Raw genomic sequence first — 17,126 nt, forward strand, 5'->3', positions numbered from 1 at the left:
TTTCGACGCGTTTCCTTACACTTGTGTCCTGTTCACCTAGTAGCAAATAGGTACCTGGGTGTAAGTCGACTGGTGTGGGTCGCATCCTGGGGGACAAGATTGAGGACCCCAATGGAAATGTTAGACAGTCCTCGATGACGCACTAACTTTCTTGGGTTATCCTGGGTAGCTAACCCTCCGGGGTTAAAAATCCGAACAAAATCTTATCTCCCCACAAAAACCGTTAAATATCCGCAGAGCGAGAAAATGGAGGTAATGGTGCCTGGGGCAAGGTGTGAGGTGCTTGGACCCTGAAGCAATTATCGTTGACGCGGCTGATACAAAATTAATTTTGTCCACACGTCTCCACTGTTTAATTTCCTTTGCTAGTACTAATGGGACGAAAGGGTCCCACGTCTCCAAGTCCCTGGACCCATTATGTATCTCTGTAATCTGTAAATACCTTTGTAACTTGTCATGATTGTGACCATATCTACCTGGTGTTCATTACCTTTGTAACTTGCTCAGCTATCAAAACTTTGGGGTCCAGTCCCTGGACCCATTATGTACCTCTGTAATCTTTTGACTACCGCCCACAGGATGGGTATGGGGTGCATAACAATCCTATTACACTAACTACCTATGTACAAAGTGGAACAGACTTAACGATGGAATAGAGACTGTTCCTAGCTAGAGTTTCCCCGGTGACTAACCCAAGTTACTTTGACTTCTAAGAGGCTTCTACTCAACAGTCAAGTGCTAGAAGAGAATAATACCTGCAAACAATTGCTATATTAGTGACTCTGGCTTAGGACCTAGGCTGCACTAGATTCTTGGGCCTACCCTAAGCTAGTAGTTAATGTCCTAAGAGTTATTAGAAACTGGTACAGAGTTTAACGGTTAAATAACTGAGCAAGTATTACTATATTATAATTATTATAATGACAACTAAGCGTTAAACTCACAAAGGTCACACAGTGCACGGGAACTATTATAGCCTACCCCATGATAGGGTGATAGTGAGGGTAGCATTTACCTTCACTATCATCTAGTAGCCACCTTAGTTGCTAAAGCAAAAACTAAAATAAATCTCACGGAAAGTATCTAGTTCAGAGACTGGCTATTCTTTTGTAATTCGAAAGGCTTCTACAGTTGCATCTCTGCAATGCTAGATGTTTATTTTTAATGTCTGAGGTCTGAAAATCATCGACACAAGTAGTACTGCAGCAGCTTCTACACAACCTCACACCCAGAAAGCTGATCAAAGAAAAAAGTTGTACTGCCAGCGCGGCTACATTATTGTATACTCCAAGCGCTTCTTTTTATTATAATGATTATTGTGTACTCCATGCTCATCCTGTGAGCAGTAGCACAAAAGAAACAGGATTATAGAGGTCACAATGGGTCTTTATCAGACCCCAATGAGAATTGTTACATTGAACAGCACATATTAAATACTTAAACTAACGCTTTCTTACCTTAGAGGCTTATTATTATAATCAAAAGGAAACGCTAAACCTACCAGGGTCGCACAGTTGCAGGGTAAGAACTGATGCAGGGTCAAAGGATAAATAAGGGTGATGACAATGAAGGTAAGGTTAGGAGGGGCTGTGAGGAGTGCTGAAGGAAGGATTACCTGGAGTTTACCTGGAGAGAGTTCCGGGAGTCAACGCCCCCGCGGCCCGGTCTGTGACCAGGCCTCCTGGTGGATCAGAGCCTGATCAACCAGGCTGTTGCTGCTGGCTGCACGCAAACCAACGTACGAGCCACAGCCCGGCTGATCCGGAACTGACTTTAGGTGCTTGTCCAGTGCCAGCTTGAAGACTGCCAGGGGTCTGTTGGTAATCCCCCTTATGTGTGCTGGGAGGCAGTTGAACAGTCTCGGGCCCCTGACACTTATTGTATGGTCTCTTAACGTGCTAGTGACACCCCTGCTTTTCATTGGGGGGATGGTGCATCGTCTGCCAAGTCTTTTGCTTTCGTAGTGAGTGATTTTCGTGTGCAAGTTCGGTACTAGTCCCTCTAGGATTTTCCAGGTGTATATAATCATGTATCTCTCCCTCCTGCGTTCCAGGGAATACAGGTTTAGGAACCTCAAGTGCTCCCAATAATTGAGGTGTTTTATCTCCGTTATGCGCGCCGTGAAAGTTCTCTGTACATTTTCTAGGTCGGCAATTTCACCTGCCTTGAAAGGTGCTGTTAGTGTGCAGCAATATTCCAGCCTAGATAGAACAAGTGACCTGAAGAGTGTCATCATGGGCTTGGCCTCCCTAGTTTTGAAGGTTCTCATTATCCATCCTGTCATTTTTCTAGCAGATGCGATTGATACAATGTTATGGTCCTTGAAGGCGAGATCCTCCGACATGATCACTCCCAGGTCTTTGACGTTGGTGTTTCGCTCTATTTTGTGGCCAGAATTTGTTTTGTACTCTGATGAAGATTTAATTTCCTCATGTTTACCATATCTGAGTAATTGAAATTTCTCATCGTTGAACTTCATATTGTTTTCTGCAGCCCACTGAAAGATTTGGTTGATGTCCGCCTGGAGCTTTGCAGTGTCTGCAATGGAAGACACTGTCATGCAGATTCGGGTGTCATCTGTAATAAATCAGTTGCTGTCAAAAAGTCGACGAGGAAGTCTGTGACTACCGCCCACAGGATGGGTATGGGGTACATAATAAAGATATTAAACTCACTGTATCAAAGGTGGTGTCGTCAGCAAGGAGGGAAAATAAAGTAAGGGCGTTAGAGCGGTGACGACGTCGGAGGAAAATTCTACGTGCTCTTTGCTAGACAGGACAGTCTAATAGAATATGAGAACTGACTCACGAAATCGTAATGACACGATTGCAAACAAACCATATCACGGGAGGGATTTGAACCCGCAATCAGAGAAATTGAAACAGGAACTAGATAATTCTCACCAAGTGGAACAGGACGCCTCACCATGAGATACTCATGAGTTAGACGAGTATGTCCAATGCAAAGACAGAGTTTAAGTGAAATCTTAAGTGTGACAACCACCTAGGCACCAACCTAACGCATTTCTTCCTTCTTGTGCATAACTACCAACTATGAAATCAATTACTAGTTACTAACGTCATGTGTTTTTTGCAGGATATAACATAACACTTTAAATTATCAGTAATTTAAGGTATAAATATACAACAAATTCATCGTATAAATGTTTTAATTAAGAGCTCATTACAAGGGCAAGTAACTTTTTATGTTAATAAAGCAAGATTTAACAAACTGTAGACAAAATATATAGGCAATACTCTCACGAATTCATGGCATAAATTTTTATTCATGTATTCATTACAAGCATATCATAATTACTTTTTGGAATTATCTTTCCAAATATTCATCTTGTCACGAAACCACTAACAAATATAGATTGGTATACGTGAATCAAGACAGCTAGAAAAAATACAGATGTTAATAATGTATACATTCCACTACAAATGTGCAAGAAACATTGGTCATTGGTACAAATGACACTCAGAAGTAAGACAGATGAGAAGATTATCATTATTTCTATCCTCAGTTGAGACCTGCTAAAGAGGGTCTTAGGTGAAGATAAAGTAGAGAATTATAATATTTATACTTTCTTCTTGTGGGTTCGTTCGTACTCCCCCCCCCCTACCCCCCACCTCCTCACAAGAGCACACCTACTGGGACAAGGTGCAGGACTGGAATTCAACCAAAACAAGTACGTACAAAATTATGAAAATTGTGGATGGGCAAACAAAGACCAGAAACAAAGTACATGTTCAGGGGACAAAACTTATTCACGGAGAACTTTGGAATGTGCATAACACAAAGTATATCGCCTACAGCGCACCTTAAATCAATAAATAACCTCTGCAACATATGTACCCCTCAAGGGAGGTTCCTTGACGCTGGTGAGGGGCTCTTAATCTAGGGAATTGGATCTCTGCTCCAGTTCCCTGAATTGAGCCTGAATACTTTCCATCCCTCCCTCCCCCACAGGCGCTGTATAATCCCTACGGGTTTAGCGCTCCATTATTAAAATAATGCAGCATATATAACGCGTTTGGCAAATCTAAGATCATCTATTAGGAATCTCATTAAAGAATAATTCGTACTATATATGGCATATACCAGACTAGAAGTATACAGAATCATGGACTCCCCTCACCTGATACGCTTGTTAAGAAACTGGAAAAACTACAAAGATTCGCAACGAGGCTATTCTTAGAGCTAAGAGGTATCAGTTACTAGGAAAGACTGAAGGAATTAAACCTGACGAGATCAGAGGACGATGACCAGGAGGAAACATGATAACGACATACAAAATACTCAGAGGAATTGATAGTGGACAAGAATTAGCTGCTCGAGAGGCAGGAAACAGGTGCACAACGGCACAGACTTAAAAAAAAAAAAGTGACAAAGATGTCAGGAAGCCTTTCTTGTCTCAAAGTGGTTAGGAACTGGAATGTTTTGGACAACTAAGTGGTTAGGCAGAAACTATACACACCTTTAAGAAAATATATAATGGGGCTCTATTATTATAATCAAGGGGGAGCGCTAAACTAGTAGGATTATGCAGCGCCTGTGAGGGGGATGTGGAAGGTATTCAGGCTTAATTCAAGGAACTGGAGCACAGATACAATTCCCTAGATCAAGAGCCCCCCACCAACGTCAATGAACCTTCCTTGAGGGGTATGGGGCTCAAGAAGCCAGAAGAGAATGAACCCAGTAGCGGCTGGTGTAAGAGGCAGGGTCAGGAGCTGAGAAAGAGGGGAGCGTGAACAGGTGAATATACACACACATCTTCAGTGTCATGGCATATAGTGTTTTGGTCTACAGTGTCAGGGTAAATAATGGTTTAGGCTACAATGTCATTGTGGATAACAGTTTGATTTACGGTGTCATATAAGGATTTAGTCAACATCATGATGGATAGGGGGTTGTTCTGTAATGTCATGGTAGATAATGTGCAATGTCATTGTGGATAGTAGTTTGGTCTACAGTGTCACGGTTGACGTCATAGTACTTTATAGTGGTTTGGTTGACGTCATGGTGGATAATGATTTGGTTAATAACTTTTTTGTTATATGTAGTCCCAAGTGAGGTTAGTGGGTCCCGTCTGTATTTTAATGATGCCACTGCGAATCAGCTGGGGGCTAAGCATCGTGGGAAGAGGACTATGTGTGGAAGTGTACATTGAAGAATCAACCGTGTGCTCAGGAAGAGAGGATACAATGGAGGGCACAGTAGGAGCCAGGGAAGGTGATTGGAAAGGTGGTGTTATTTCCTCAGCAGGTTCTGTAGCAGACGGAAAAACCAAGTGACTTTCTGATGTTCGATGACGGACAGATGGTTCGTTGCCTGTTGTTGTAGAGGTAATAGAAGCAATTTTCGATCCTCGGGGAGATGGAATCGGGATTTTCCTTTGAGGTTTGAGTTCTGGAAGTAATGTGCTTTCCGTTACCATGGTGCATTCTGCGACGGCCAGTAAATCAATGGAGTGTCTCTGACAGGGCTTTCCTTCTCCACTATTTTCTTTGCCGGCACAGCTGTCAGAATTAATCGTTTCATTCAGCGTTTCGCTTAAGTTGTGTTCACCTGACACCTGTTGATCCCCTGGTTGCCAATTTCCACTCTGCTGGAGGGATGGCGGTTGAGAGTCGTCCTCTGAATATATGGGGGAAGTAGTGGAAGAGTTTAAGTTAATCACAACTAAATCCTCTTCTGAGAAAAGCCTTTTAATCTGGTCATCGCTCTTATTTTCTCTCCAGCACTGTCCAGGATCTTCGTTCATTTCCTCTTCGTCATCTGATGACATGCATACGTTTGTCAGGTCTAGCTTTTTGAAATGTTTTTTCTCTTGAATACTTCTCTGTTTTGCTCGATTCTCCTTCTTAATGACAATTATTTGGCCTCGACTATTCATTAACCCAGAATCTTTCGAATTATTTACAGCGATCACAGCTGTCCTTTTTGGGACAGCCCCTGAAACTTGTGAAGGAAGTTCACCCTCACTTGCATTCTCTGTCTCATCTTGTAAGTCTGGTTTACCCTGAGAGCTTGAAGCCCACAACTCTAATGACTCTGCTTCTTCCTGTTTTAGCGGTGGTAATGATAATGTTTCTATATCACCAATATCTGGAGTGTTCGCCTCCTCGTTTTTAAGGTTGAGGTAAGGAATGTTGATAGGGGGAGGAGAGTCAGAGCCCTCGTTCCAGTCTTCGGAGTCTTTTAGTTGTAGTCTGGAACGAATTTCTTGGTTAAAAGCAGTTACGAATTTGACCGTAGCCTCTTTCACGAATCCTGGTTGGACAGCCTCACAGGCGGAGTTGTTTATGCTCCTTATGCACATTAAGCTTGGCACGTCTTCAAGTGATTCTTCTGAATCGTGCCTCTTAACTAAGTTTTCCCTTAAGACATTTATGTGAGAACGAGACGGTGATGGAGAACACTGCCGTGATATTGATGACGAACAAGATGGCGTTCTGGACAGTTCATTGTACAACTGAACACGCTTTCTGATGCTTGGAATAACTTTCTCTTCCGACGAGTCTTCGCCATCCATAAGGCAATTAGCGGCACTAATTGTAGGTCGTAGAGAGCCGTTCACTGGAGTGATGAGCGGCTGCTCCAATTCCTTCACTGATGAAGAGGCAATGGTTTCATTCTGAGAGAAGTAAATATCTAAGTCTGTCTGACGAATGTGGCCAAGAGAGGGAGCCGATTGGTTTCTAATCAGTTGCCTCTTTTTGAGGCTAGAATTACGTTCTGACGAATATTTTTGAAGTGTATTATCGCTTTCTAGTTTGGAGTCAACACTAGTTTTTCCAACAGAGATGTTTGTTTCTCTCTTCTTCGTACTCTTTTCAATGGTTAAAAAATAATGAACCTTAGACTTAACTCCTCCAGGGATAAAATTCTCATCTTTGGAATTTTCTTGTTTGAAGTGAGCACAGGAACACGCTCCATTACAGTCACAGTCAGGTCGAAGTTTCTGAGCCTTCAGTAACATGGCTTTCCTAGCCTTGACAGTTCCTCGAGTAATACTGCTACCAGCAAGCAGTGTTCTGTTATGTTTGGTTTTGCTTGCAGGTGCAGCCGGGCGTCTCACTGCTGGCTTGTTTGCCACGGAGATCTTGTCTAATTCCTCAGCTCTAGATATCCGCTGGAACATTTCCTTCGCAGCTCTCAGCCGTTCCATTGGCGACAAATCCTGCATCAGTTCCGAATTAATATTTGTTTGGGTGCTTTCGTTGACTTGACTGGCAGCATCGGTGGTGGATGGCAGGTCAGCTGGCCGGGAGGAGAGTGCCTCCCCCTGGTTAACCTGCTGCATTGCCATCTCGTAGGAAGGAGGCGCTGAGTCGTCTTCCTTTTTGTCCTGAAGCTCATTTTTACGTGAAATCGTTGATTTCTTCTTCTTGCCACCCTTCCTCACAAGTCTTTTGCTCTTCCTGGTATGCAAAGTCACCCTCAGGCTCTGTGGAGTGCTAGGGCCAGGCGTCGATACCACCGAGGTGTCGTTGAAAGACTTCTCTGAGAGCTGTGGGGATGTGATGTCAAGAGGTCGGGAAGGCGGTGGGCGGGGAGAATCTATTCCATCAGGAGCCTCCTTGATGGTTTCTGGAGCCAGACTGACACTATGACCCTGCACCTCAGCCTCCAGCATCTCCGGCAGCGGCGTGACAGGCAGGGAGGAACGACGGACGTGACCAAGAGAGGCTTGTGTAGTCACTGTGGCCCGAGGCTCCTCTCTACCTTCTGTCTCACTCCAACCACTGTTAAGAGGTCAACTTAGTTCTATACCTCGTATCCAAACATGATAGCTGTTTTATAAGAATAACTAAAGTGTATTTGAACACTTGTCAATGCTTAATAATAACCCACATGGAGCCAAAAAAACTCAAGATTAATTGGTCCACACATTTCGATCCTCTTCTGGGATCGATCGAAATATACAGACCAATTAATCTTCAGAGTTTCCATGTGGGCTTTATATATATGTCATGCCGAATAGGTAAAATTGGTCAATTAGCAAGAATTATATTATATATTATCACACTGGCCGATTCCCACCAAGGCAGGGTGGCCCAAAAAAGAAAAACTTTCACCATCATTCACTCCATCACTGTCTTGCCAGAAGGGTGCTTTACACTACAGTTTTTAAACTGCAACATTAACACCCCTCCTTCAGAGTGCAGGCACTGTACTTCCCATCTCCAGGACTCAAGTCCGGCCTGCCGGTTTCCCTGAACCCCTTCATAAATGTTACTCTGCTCACACTCCAACAGCACGTCAAGTATTAAAAACCATTTGTCTCCATTCACTCCTATCAAACACGCTCACGCATGCCTGCTGGAAGTCCAAGCCCCTCGCACACAAAACCTTTCTAAAAATTTTCTCTTATACGTTTAAAGATGCATCTTTTTCATGTATGTTAATGTGAAAATTAATAATTTTGTATGAAAAGAATCTTAGAAAACTTACCTAACCTTATTATAACAAGTGCAATTTAATTTAGCCTAATCCAACTAAATATATTTTAGAACAGTTTAAAATAATTTAATAATAAACACAATGAAATATATTTTTTTTCGTTAGGTTCAGAATGATTTTTGCGAAATAATTGCATACACATTTTCGCTTGCCCTATTAGCAAGAAGAGCGTTGCTATTTAAGCCAAAATCGAAAGTTTTACTAATTCAGCACGATGTATATATTTTTACTGCCCACGGAATAGCATGAGGTAGCTATCGCCCTCAGGATGAGTTTACAGTTGGATGGCTGCAACCCCAAGGATGAGTGTAAGATAATTACTGCCCACAATATAGGTCTATGGGGTGACTACAGTCCAAAGGATGGTCTTGAGAACACTATAAAGCTAGCAAATTATTAATAACTTACTGTTCAGTATTGAGGGTGTTGGGGTTCCATAACACCACCTCCATTCCTTGCTCCAGGTCGAGAGAAGCATGACGGGTTCTCAGTGGCTGCTGACCTTCCTGTGTTCCACCTTCAGTAGCCAACTTGTCAGGTACCCAAGCTGTTATTCCCCCGGGACGACGCACAAGCTAAACAAGTTAAACAAAAAATAATGGATTAGCCTAACGTGGATTAAAAGTAGTATTTTATTAGAACAAAAATTTTCCTCTGATGACCCATTTTTTGACTTATCATCATGACAAACACTAAATAAGTAGGGGTCATGCAACGCCTGAGGGGCTTGATCCAAGGAAGGCTGATAACTTAGTTGCTTGAATCAAGACCCCTTAACCAGCATCCCGTCCCTTGAAAGGCTCATTCATGTGACCGAGACCATTAACTGGCTTACCAGCCTATCCCGTAAAAAAAAAATATATATATATATTTCGATCGCTGCGCGACCCTAGAAAGGTATCTTATAAACCCAGCTCTCTCTTCCTCGATAAACGCAAAAGGAGTAGCAAAACTATTGTTACAACTTCATTATTGCTGCTACCTTTAATACTACCACCAATTCTTTCTTCCTCCTCCCCCCTTCCGTACTGTTCCTTGGCCTTCTGTACTTTCCTGGCGCCAGTTGTGACTCGACAATGGTCCAGGAGGGACCAAAATGTCGTCATAATGTTTCTCTAGGATCCTAAGTGCGGGTTTTTGAAGAATTGTTTCAGCCACAGTATTGTGATCTCATATTCTTTATACGCACACACTCATACACACGCGCACACACACACACACACACACACACAAACACACACACAAACACACACACAAACACACACACAAACACACACACACAGGGTCTTGGAATCGACCCCTGCAATCTTAACTAGGTGAGTGCACACACACACAAACACAGGCGCGCGCACGCACACACACACACACACGTGGTAATGCTTTATTTACAGCTAGCAAAGTCAGGGTATTTCTCCAGAATGGTCTGCAATATACCACTGTGGATAAAATACTTTGCCATTTCTTGAACATTTCTGAGTGAGTTGTCTCTAAATTCATTAATTTTATCACACTCCTGTACATAATGACGCAAGGTGTGACAATAGTCCATCCTGGAGTTACCTGGAAAGAGTTCCGGGGGTCAACGCCCCCGCGGCCCGGTCTGTGACCAGGCCTCCTGGTGGATCAGAGCCTGATCAACCAGGCTGTTGCTGCTGGCTGCACGCAAACCAACGTACGAGCCACAGCCCGGCTGGTCAGGAACCGACTTTAGGTGCTTGTCCAGTGCCAGCTTGAAGACTGCCAGGGGTCTGTTGGTAATCCCCCTTATGTATGCTGGGAGGCAGTTGAACAGTCTTGGGCCCCTGACACTTATTGTATGGTCTCTTAACGTGCTAGTGACACCCCTGCTTTTCATTGGGGAGATGTTGCATCGTCTGCCAAGTCTTTTGTTTTCGTAGTGAGTGATTTTCGTGTGCAAGTTCGGTACTAGTCCCTCTAGGATTTTCCAGGTGTATATAATCATGTATCTCTCCCGCCTGCGTTCCAGGGAATACAGGTTCAGGAACCTCAAGCGCTCCCAGTAACTGAGGTGTTTTATCTCCGTTATGCGCGCCGTGAAGGTTCTCTGTACATTTTCTAGGTCAGCAATTTCACCTGCCTTGAAAGGTGCTGTTAGTGTGCAGCAATATTCCAGCCTAGATAGAACAAGTGACCTGAAGAGTGTCATCATGGGCTTGGCCTCCCTAGTTTTGAAGGTTCTCATTATCCATCCTGTCATTTTTCTAGCAGATGCGATTGATACAATGTTATGGTCCTTGAAGGTCTACATCTGGTGGTGGTGATTTAACCTGCCAAAGATACTTGTAACCCAGCAGGAGCCGGGCGGTAGTGACATCCAAGAGTCTGCTTATCTTGTTGGATGCACCATAGACATGTGGCTCCTCCTGCATGATAGAATGATGATAGATGGACTGACTGGTGTCAGTCTCCCTAAGTCTTAAGTCAATATTATGTACCTCTGTAATCTTTTGACTACCGCCCACAGGATGGGTATGGGGTGCATAATAAACATATTAAACTAACTGACCATTTCTGGTTTATTGGTAAGCTCTAAATTCATAAGGGTCATACAACACCTGAGGAATAGGAGACAATCAGGTTCCATCTAAGGAAAAGAAAGGTAATTCAAATTCTTTGGATCAAGAGCCTTGTACTGGCTTCAAGGTCCCCCCACCCCATCCCCCCCTTGAAGGATCTTTCACATAAATATCTTTTATACAAATAACCCGCACATAGGAGAAAAAACCTAATGAAGACGTTTTGGTCCGACTTGACCCATTGACAAGTCAGTGTTAATGGTCCAGGTTGGACCGAAACATCGTCATAAGTCTCTCTTAAGTGCAGGTTATGTGTGTATTTTTCCAGTTACGGTATTATGCCTTTTTGTTCTATAAATACCCTTTAATATAAAGGACACAATCACAGTGTCATGGCTGCAACAATTCTCAACTAATTCACTAATTTAAAAGAAAAACTGGGCGACTGTTCACTCCCTCCGGGACCATTACCACATTCACACTATTTTCCAGGATGGATGGAAACGCTGTCCAGTTTTGATCTCCAGTTTGTGAATTGTGAATTTAACCTGGAAAATCTGTTCAGACCCTGACTGCCAGGTGAGCTGACCCAAGGTGACCCACCTTAAGGTTGTTACCAGAGAGGATGACCTTGATTACTTCTTCATAGTCAGGCGGAGGTTCATAGAGAGGAGGGTCGTCGGCCGAGGCATCGATCTCCTCCACTCCGTCAGAAGGTGATCTAGGAGAACCATCTAGGCCACAAAAAAAAAAAAAATATTTTCCTTAATAATTACACAGGAGACAAAACTTTCTTCATTTCTGGGAGACTAGAAAGTTATTCATTATGAAAAGCTAATCAATTTGTAGACAAGAGGACAAAATATATGTAGCTTGTATGCAGAACAAGCCAAATGAGGATGGGAATCTTTAGATCTAGATCTTTCGCACTCTTGTGCGTCTTCAGGAGCTATGCAATGTTGCCAGACAGCAACAGATAGGAGGGGAAATTCTCTGAGTCAAGGCAGAAGATATCAATGTTGGCACACGCTGCCTATATTTTTAATATAAATAAAAACTAAAATAATTATAGAAGTCCATAAAAATATTATTGCATATTTCAATGTTTCGGAGCAACCTCAGGCATTTTCTGACATCCTTCAGTTTTTAGCTAAAATATGTCAAAACTGTTGACTAAGTCCGAAAAATCATATTTTACCTAAAAACTGAAGAATGTCACAAAATGCCTGCGGTTACTCTAAAACGTTGAAATATGCAATAATATGTATTTTATGGATTTTTCTTATATATTTGTACGACCCCCTACGGGCTTAGCGCTTTTCCCTAAGTACACAATGTAAAGTTTGCTGTCTGGCAACACTGCATAGCTCCTGACGACGCACAAGTGGCAACACTGCATAGCTCCTGACGACGCACAAGTGGCAACACTGCATAGCTCCTGACGACACACAAGTGGCAACACTGCATAGCTCCTGACGACACACAAGAGTGGCAACACTGCATAGCTCCTGACGACACACAAGAGTGGCAACACTGCATAGCTCCTGACGACACACAAGAGTGGCAACACTGCATAGCTCCTGACGACACACAAGAGTGGCAACACTGCATAGCTCCTGACGACACACAAGAGTGGCAACACTGCATAGCTCCTGACGACGCACAAGTGGCAACACTGCATAGCTCCTGACGACACACAAGTGGCAACACTGCATAGCTCCTGACGACACACAAGTGGCAACACTGCATAGCTCCTGACAACACACAAGAGTGGCAACACTGCATAGCTCCTGACGACACAAGATCAAGAAACATCTGGAACTAAATATTTCCATCCCCAAGTGAATTACTCTGCATATAAAGTACATATATTTTGTCTTGTCTGTAAATTGATAATGAGTAATTTTGTAATCTTTCCTGAAATGAAGAAAATTGTATTTGTCTTGTATACGCAACTTACATGTATATGGGCCCAAAGAGAGCGTTCATTATTAGGTCGAAATATATATAACGCTTCTCTTTGACTTATGGCTCAGTGTACTGTCATATCGGCTTACAACAAAAGAAACCGGGTTTGACCCTGGGGTGAATGGAAACGCTTAGCATGTTTCTTTACACCTGCTGCCCCTGTTCACCTAGCAATAAATAGGTACCTGGGTATTAGGCACCTTACACCTACTGCCCCTGCTCACCTAGAAGTAGGTACTTGTGTGTTTATCAACTGGGAAAGAAGGGCCCTAACTGGAATAAGCCCCAGTAAGTGACAGTCTTGGGTTAGTCTGGCTTGCCAATCTTCCGGGTTAGTCTGGCTTGCCAATCTTCCGGGTTAGTAATAATAACGTCTTCTTCCTCTTATCTTCATTTTTAATGTGAGAGGTTAGTGGCACTACCGGTCAGTGGCACCACTGGTCAGTGGCACCATTGGTCAGTGGCACCATTGGTCAGTGGCACCATTGGTCAGTGGCACCATTGGTCAGTGGCACCACTGGTCAGTGGCACCATTGGTCAGTGGCACCACTGGTCAGTGGCACCACTGGTCAGTGGCACCACTGGTCAGTGGCACCATTGGTCAGTGGCACCATTGGTCAGTGGCACCATTGGTCAGTGGCAACTAGGCAAAACCTTGAAAATTCATCCAAGACAAAAGAAAATATTTTTAATTATAACGACTAAATTCACGGGGAAGCGCAGTACCCGTAGAATTTATAATAAGTGGTCACATTGATCCTTGGAAGGGAAGAGTAGTTCCTGTTCACTGGATCAAGAGCCCTTCACCAGCACCAAGGTATTTTTGACTTTTTGAGTTAAGAGATAAGAGATAAAGAACTCATTACAACTGGTATCAGATCATTGTGTGATCTTTATGTTAATAATCATACTTGTAATAAACCATACCACGGGCGGGATTAAACCCGCGGTCAGAGTCTCTCAACTCCAGACCGTCGCGTTAGCCACTGAGTTGTGAGACTCAATTATGTACCTCTGTAATGTTGATAAATTAGACACATGTGCAACTCTTGGGTATCTTTATTGAGGAAACGGTTCGCCACACAGTGGCTTCATCAGTCCATACATAGGAGGAACTTGAAGAACAGGAGGAGAATGAGGTAATCAGTCCCTCAACCTTGAGTCGATGTGTTCAGTCCATCAATCTTGAGTAGAATACATAAATCTTGAGTAGAATACTCAAGATTGATGGACTGAACACATCGACTCAAGGTTGAAGGACTGATTACCTCATTCTCCTCCTGTTCTTCAAGTTCCTCCTATGTATGGACTGATGAAGCCACTGTGTGGCGAAACGTTTCCTCAATAAAGATACCCAAGAGTTGCACATGTGTCTAATTTATCAACATGTCGGTTCTCTGAACCATTCATCTACAAATACCTCTGTAATCTTTTGACTACCGCGGGTTCAGTCCCGCCCGTGGTATGGTTTGTTTGGTTTGTTTGCAATCGTGTCATTACGATTTTGCGAGTCATACCTGTAATTCCTTATCAATTAAACTTGGTACAAGCCACATAGCATGAACTAATAAGATATTCAATTATCTTGTATTCATTGTAACTCCTAAATTTATACTACTTACACTCACCCGAGTGACTGTGTATAAAATTACTATGGTTATTGCCTTAATCTTAAGTTAGTATTTAGGTTCCCCGAAATGTTCTGCATAATTAGGGATTTTCTGCATGTACACCCACATGTCATTCACTGCATGTACACCCACATGTCATTCTCTGCATGTACACCCACATGTCATTCACTGCATGTACACCCACATGTCATTCACTGCATGTACACCCACATGTCATTCACTGCATGTACACCCACATGTCATTCACTGCATGTACACCCACATGTCATTCACTGCATGTACACCCACATGTCATTCACTGCATGTACACCCACATGTCATTCACTGCATGTACACCCACATGTCATTCACTGCATGTACACCCACATGTCATTCTCTGCATGTACACCCACATGTCATTCACTGCATGTACACCCACATGTCATTCACTGCATGTACACCCACATGTCATTCACTGCATGTACACCCACATGTCATTCTCTGCATGTACACCCACATGTCATTCACTGCATGTACACCCACATGTCATTCACTGCATGTACACCCACATGTCATTCACTGCATGTACACCCACATGTCATTCTCTGCATGTACACCCACATGTCATTCACTGCATGTACACCCACATGTCATTCTCTGCATGTACACCCACATGTCATTCTCTGCATGTACACCCACATGTCATTCACTGCATGTACACCCACATGTCATTCACTGCATGTACACCCACATGTCATTCTCTGCATGTACACCCACATGTCATTCACTGCATGTACACCCACATGTCATTCACTGCATGTACACCCACATGTCATTCTCTGCATGTACACCCACATGTCATTCACTGCATGTACACCCACATGTCATTCACTGCATGTACACCCACATGTCATTCACTGCATGTACACCCACATGTCATTCTCTGCATGTACACCCACATGTCATTCACTGCATGTACACCCACATGTCATTCTCTGCATGTACACCCACATGTCATTCTCTGCATGTACACCCACATGTCATTCACTGCATGTACACCCACATGTCATTCACTGCATGTACACCCACATGTCATTCTCTGCATGTACACCCACATGTCATTCACTGCATGTACACCCACATGTCATTCACTGCATGTACACCCACATGTCATTCTCTGCATGTACACCCACATGTCATTCACTGCATGTACACCCACATGTCATTCACTGCATGTACACCCACATGTCATTCTCTGCATGTACACCCACATGTCATTCACTGCATGTACACCCACATGTCATTCACTGCATGTACACCCACATGTCATTCTCTGCATGTACACCCACATGTCATTCACTGCATGTACACCCACATGTCATTCACTGCATGTACACCCACATGTCATTCACTGCATGTACACCCACATGTCATTCACTGCATGTACACCCACATGTCATTCTCTGCATGTACACCCACATGTCATTCACTGCATGTACACCCACATGTCATTCTCTGCATGTACACCCACATGTCATTCTCTGCATGTACACCCACATGTCATTCACTGCATGTACACCCACATGTCATTCACTGCATGTACACCCACATGTCATTCTCTGCATGTACACCCACATGTCATTCACTGCATGTACACCCACATGTCATTCACTGCATGTACACCCACATGTCATTCACTGCATGTACACCCACATGTCATTCACTGCATGTACACCCACATGTCATTCACTGCATGTACAAGCATTATATCATGCTGAAACAAAGTATTATTATAATTATTATGTTATTATCACTGTAACCTTGGTTAGTTATCAAGACTGGGACTGAATCCATCGACCTATTATCTGCCTCTGTATTCTGTTGGTGAGTTATAAGTATGAACAACATCTGGGAATTTTGAAAACGTTTCGGCATATTCGTCTAAACTAAAATACACAACACCTGTTCCTAGACTAAAATACACAACACCTGTTCCTAGACTAAAATACACAACACCTGCTCCTAGACTAAAATACACAACACCTGTTCCTAGACTAAAATACACAACACCTGCTCCTAGACTAAAATACACAACACCTGCTCCTAGACTAAAATACACAACACCTGTTCCTAGACTAAAATACACAACACCTGTTCCTAGACTAAAATACACAACACCTGTTCCTAGATTATTATTATATTATTATAATCAAGGGGGAAGCGCTAAACCCGGAGGATTATACAGCGCCTGGGGGGGGGGATGTGGAAGGCATTCAGGCTTAATTCGGGGAACTGGAGCACAGATCCAATTCCCTAAATCAAGAGCCCCTCACCAACATCAAGGAACCTTCCTTGAGGGGACCTGCTCCTAGAGTAAGGGACTGATTACTCCATCTGCCACTGCCGTTTATATATAATTCTGCAATTCTATGGGACTGATTACTTGTACTACAATCTAACTTTTATGCCCCTGTACTGTATCAATAAAGCCACTGAATACATTAGGTCAACAAAGGAAAATATATAGATGCAGCTCGTGTGT

The 17,126-nt window shown here is 43.2% G+C and overlaps 1 protein-coding gene across 4 annotated transcripts in view; it reads right to left on the reverse strand.

The window, feature by feature from the left end:
* Positions 1-3,151: 3,151 nt before the first annotated feature.
* Positions 3,152-17,126, reverse strand: part of Culd (CUB and LDLa domain) — a 32,799-nt gene continuing 18,824 nt past the window's right edge. For all 4 annotated transcript variants that reach the window (XM_070084138.1, XM_053775062.2, XM_053775061.2 and 1 more), the window contains 3 exons: positions 11,610-11,740; positions 8,878-9,044; positions 3,152-7,751 (listed from right to left, as the gene is read on the reverse strand). In XM_070084138.1, the coding sequence (XP_069940239.1) occupies positions 5,057-7,751; positions 8,878-9,044; positions 11,610-11,740 (2,993 nt within the window). In that variant the 3' untranslated portion in view covers positions 3,152-5,056. The remainder of the gene's footprint in view (positions 7,752-8,877; positions 9,045-11,609; positions 11,741-17,126) is intronic.

The sequence above is a fragment of the Cherax quadricarinatus genome, chromosome 11, assembly GCF_038502225.1.
Source record: "Cherax quadricarinatus isolate ZL_2023a chromosome 11, ASM3850222v1, whole genome shotgun sequence".
Lineage (NCBI taxonomy): Eukaryota > Metazoa > Arthropoda > Malacostraca > Decapoda > Parastacidae > Cherax > Cherax quadricarinatus.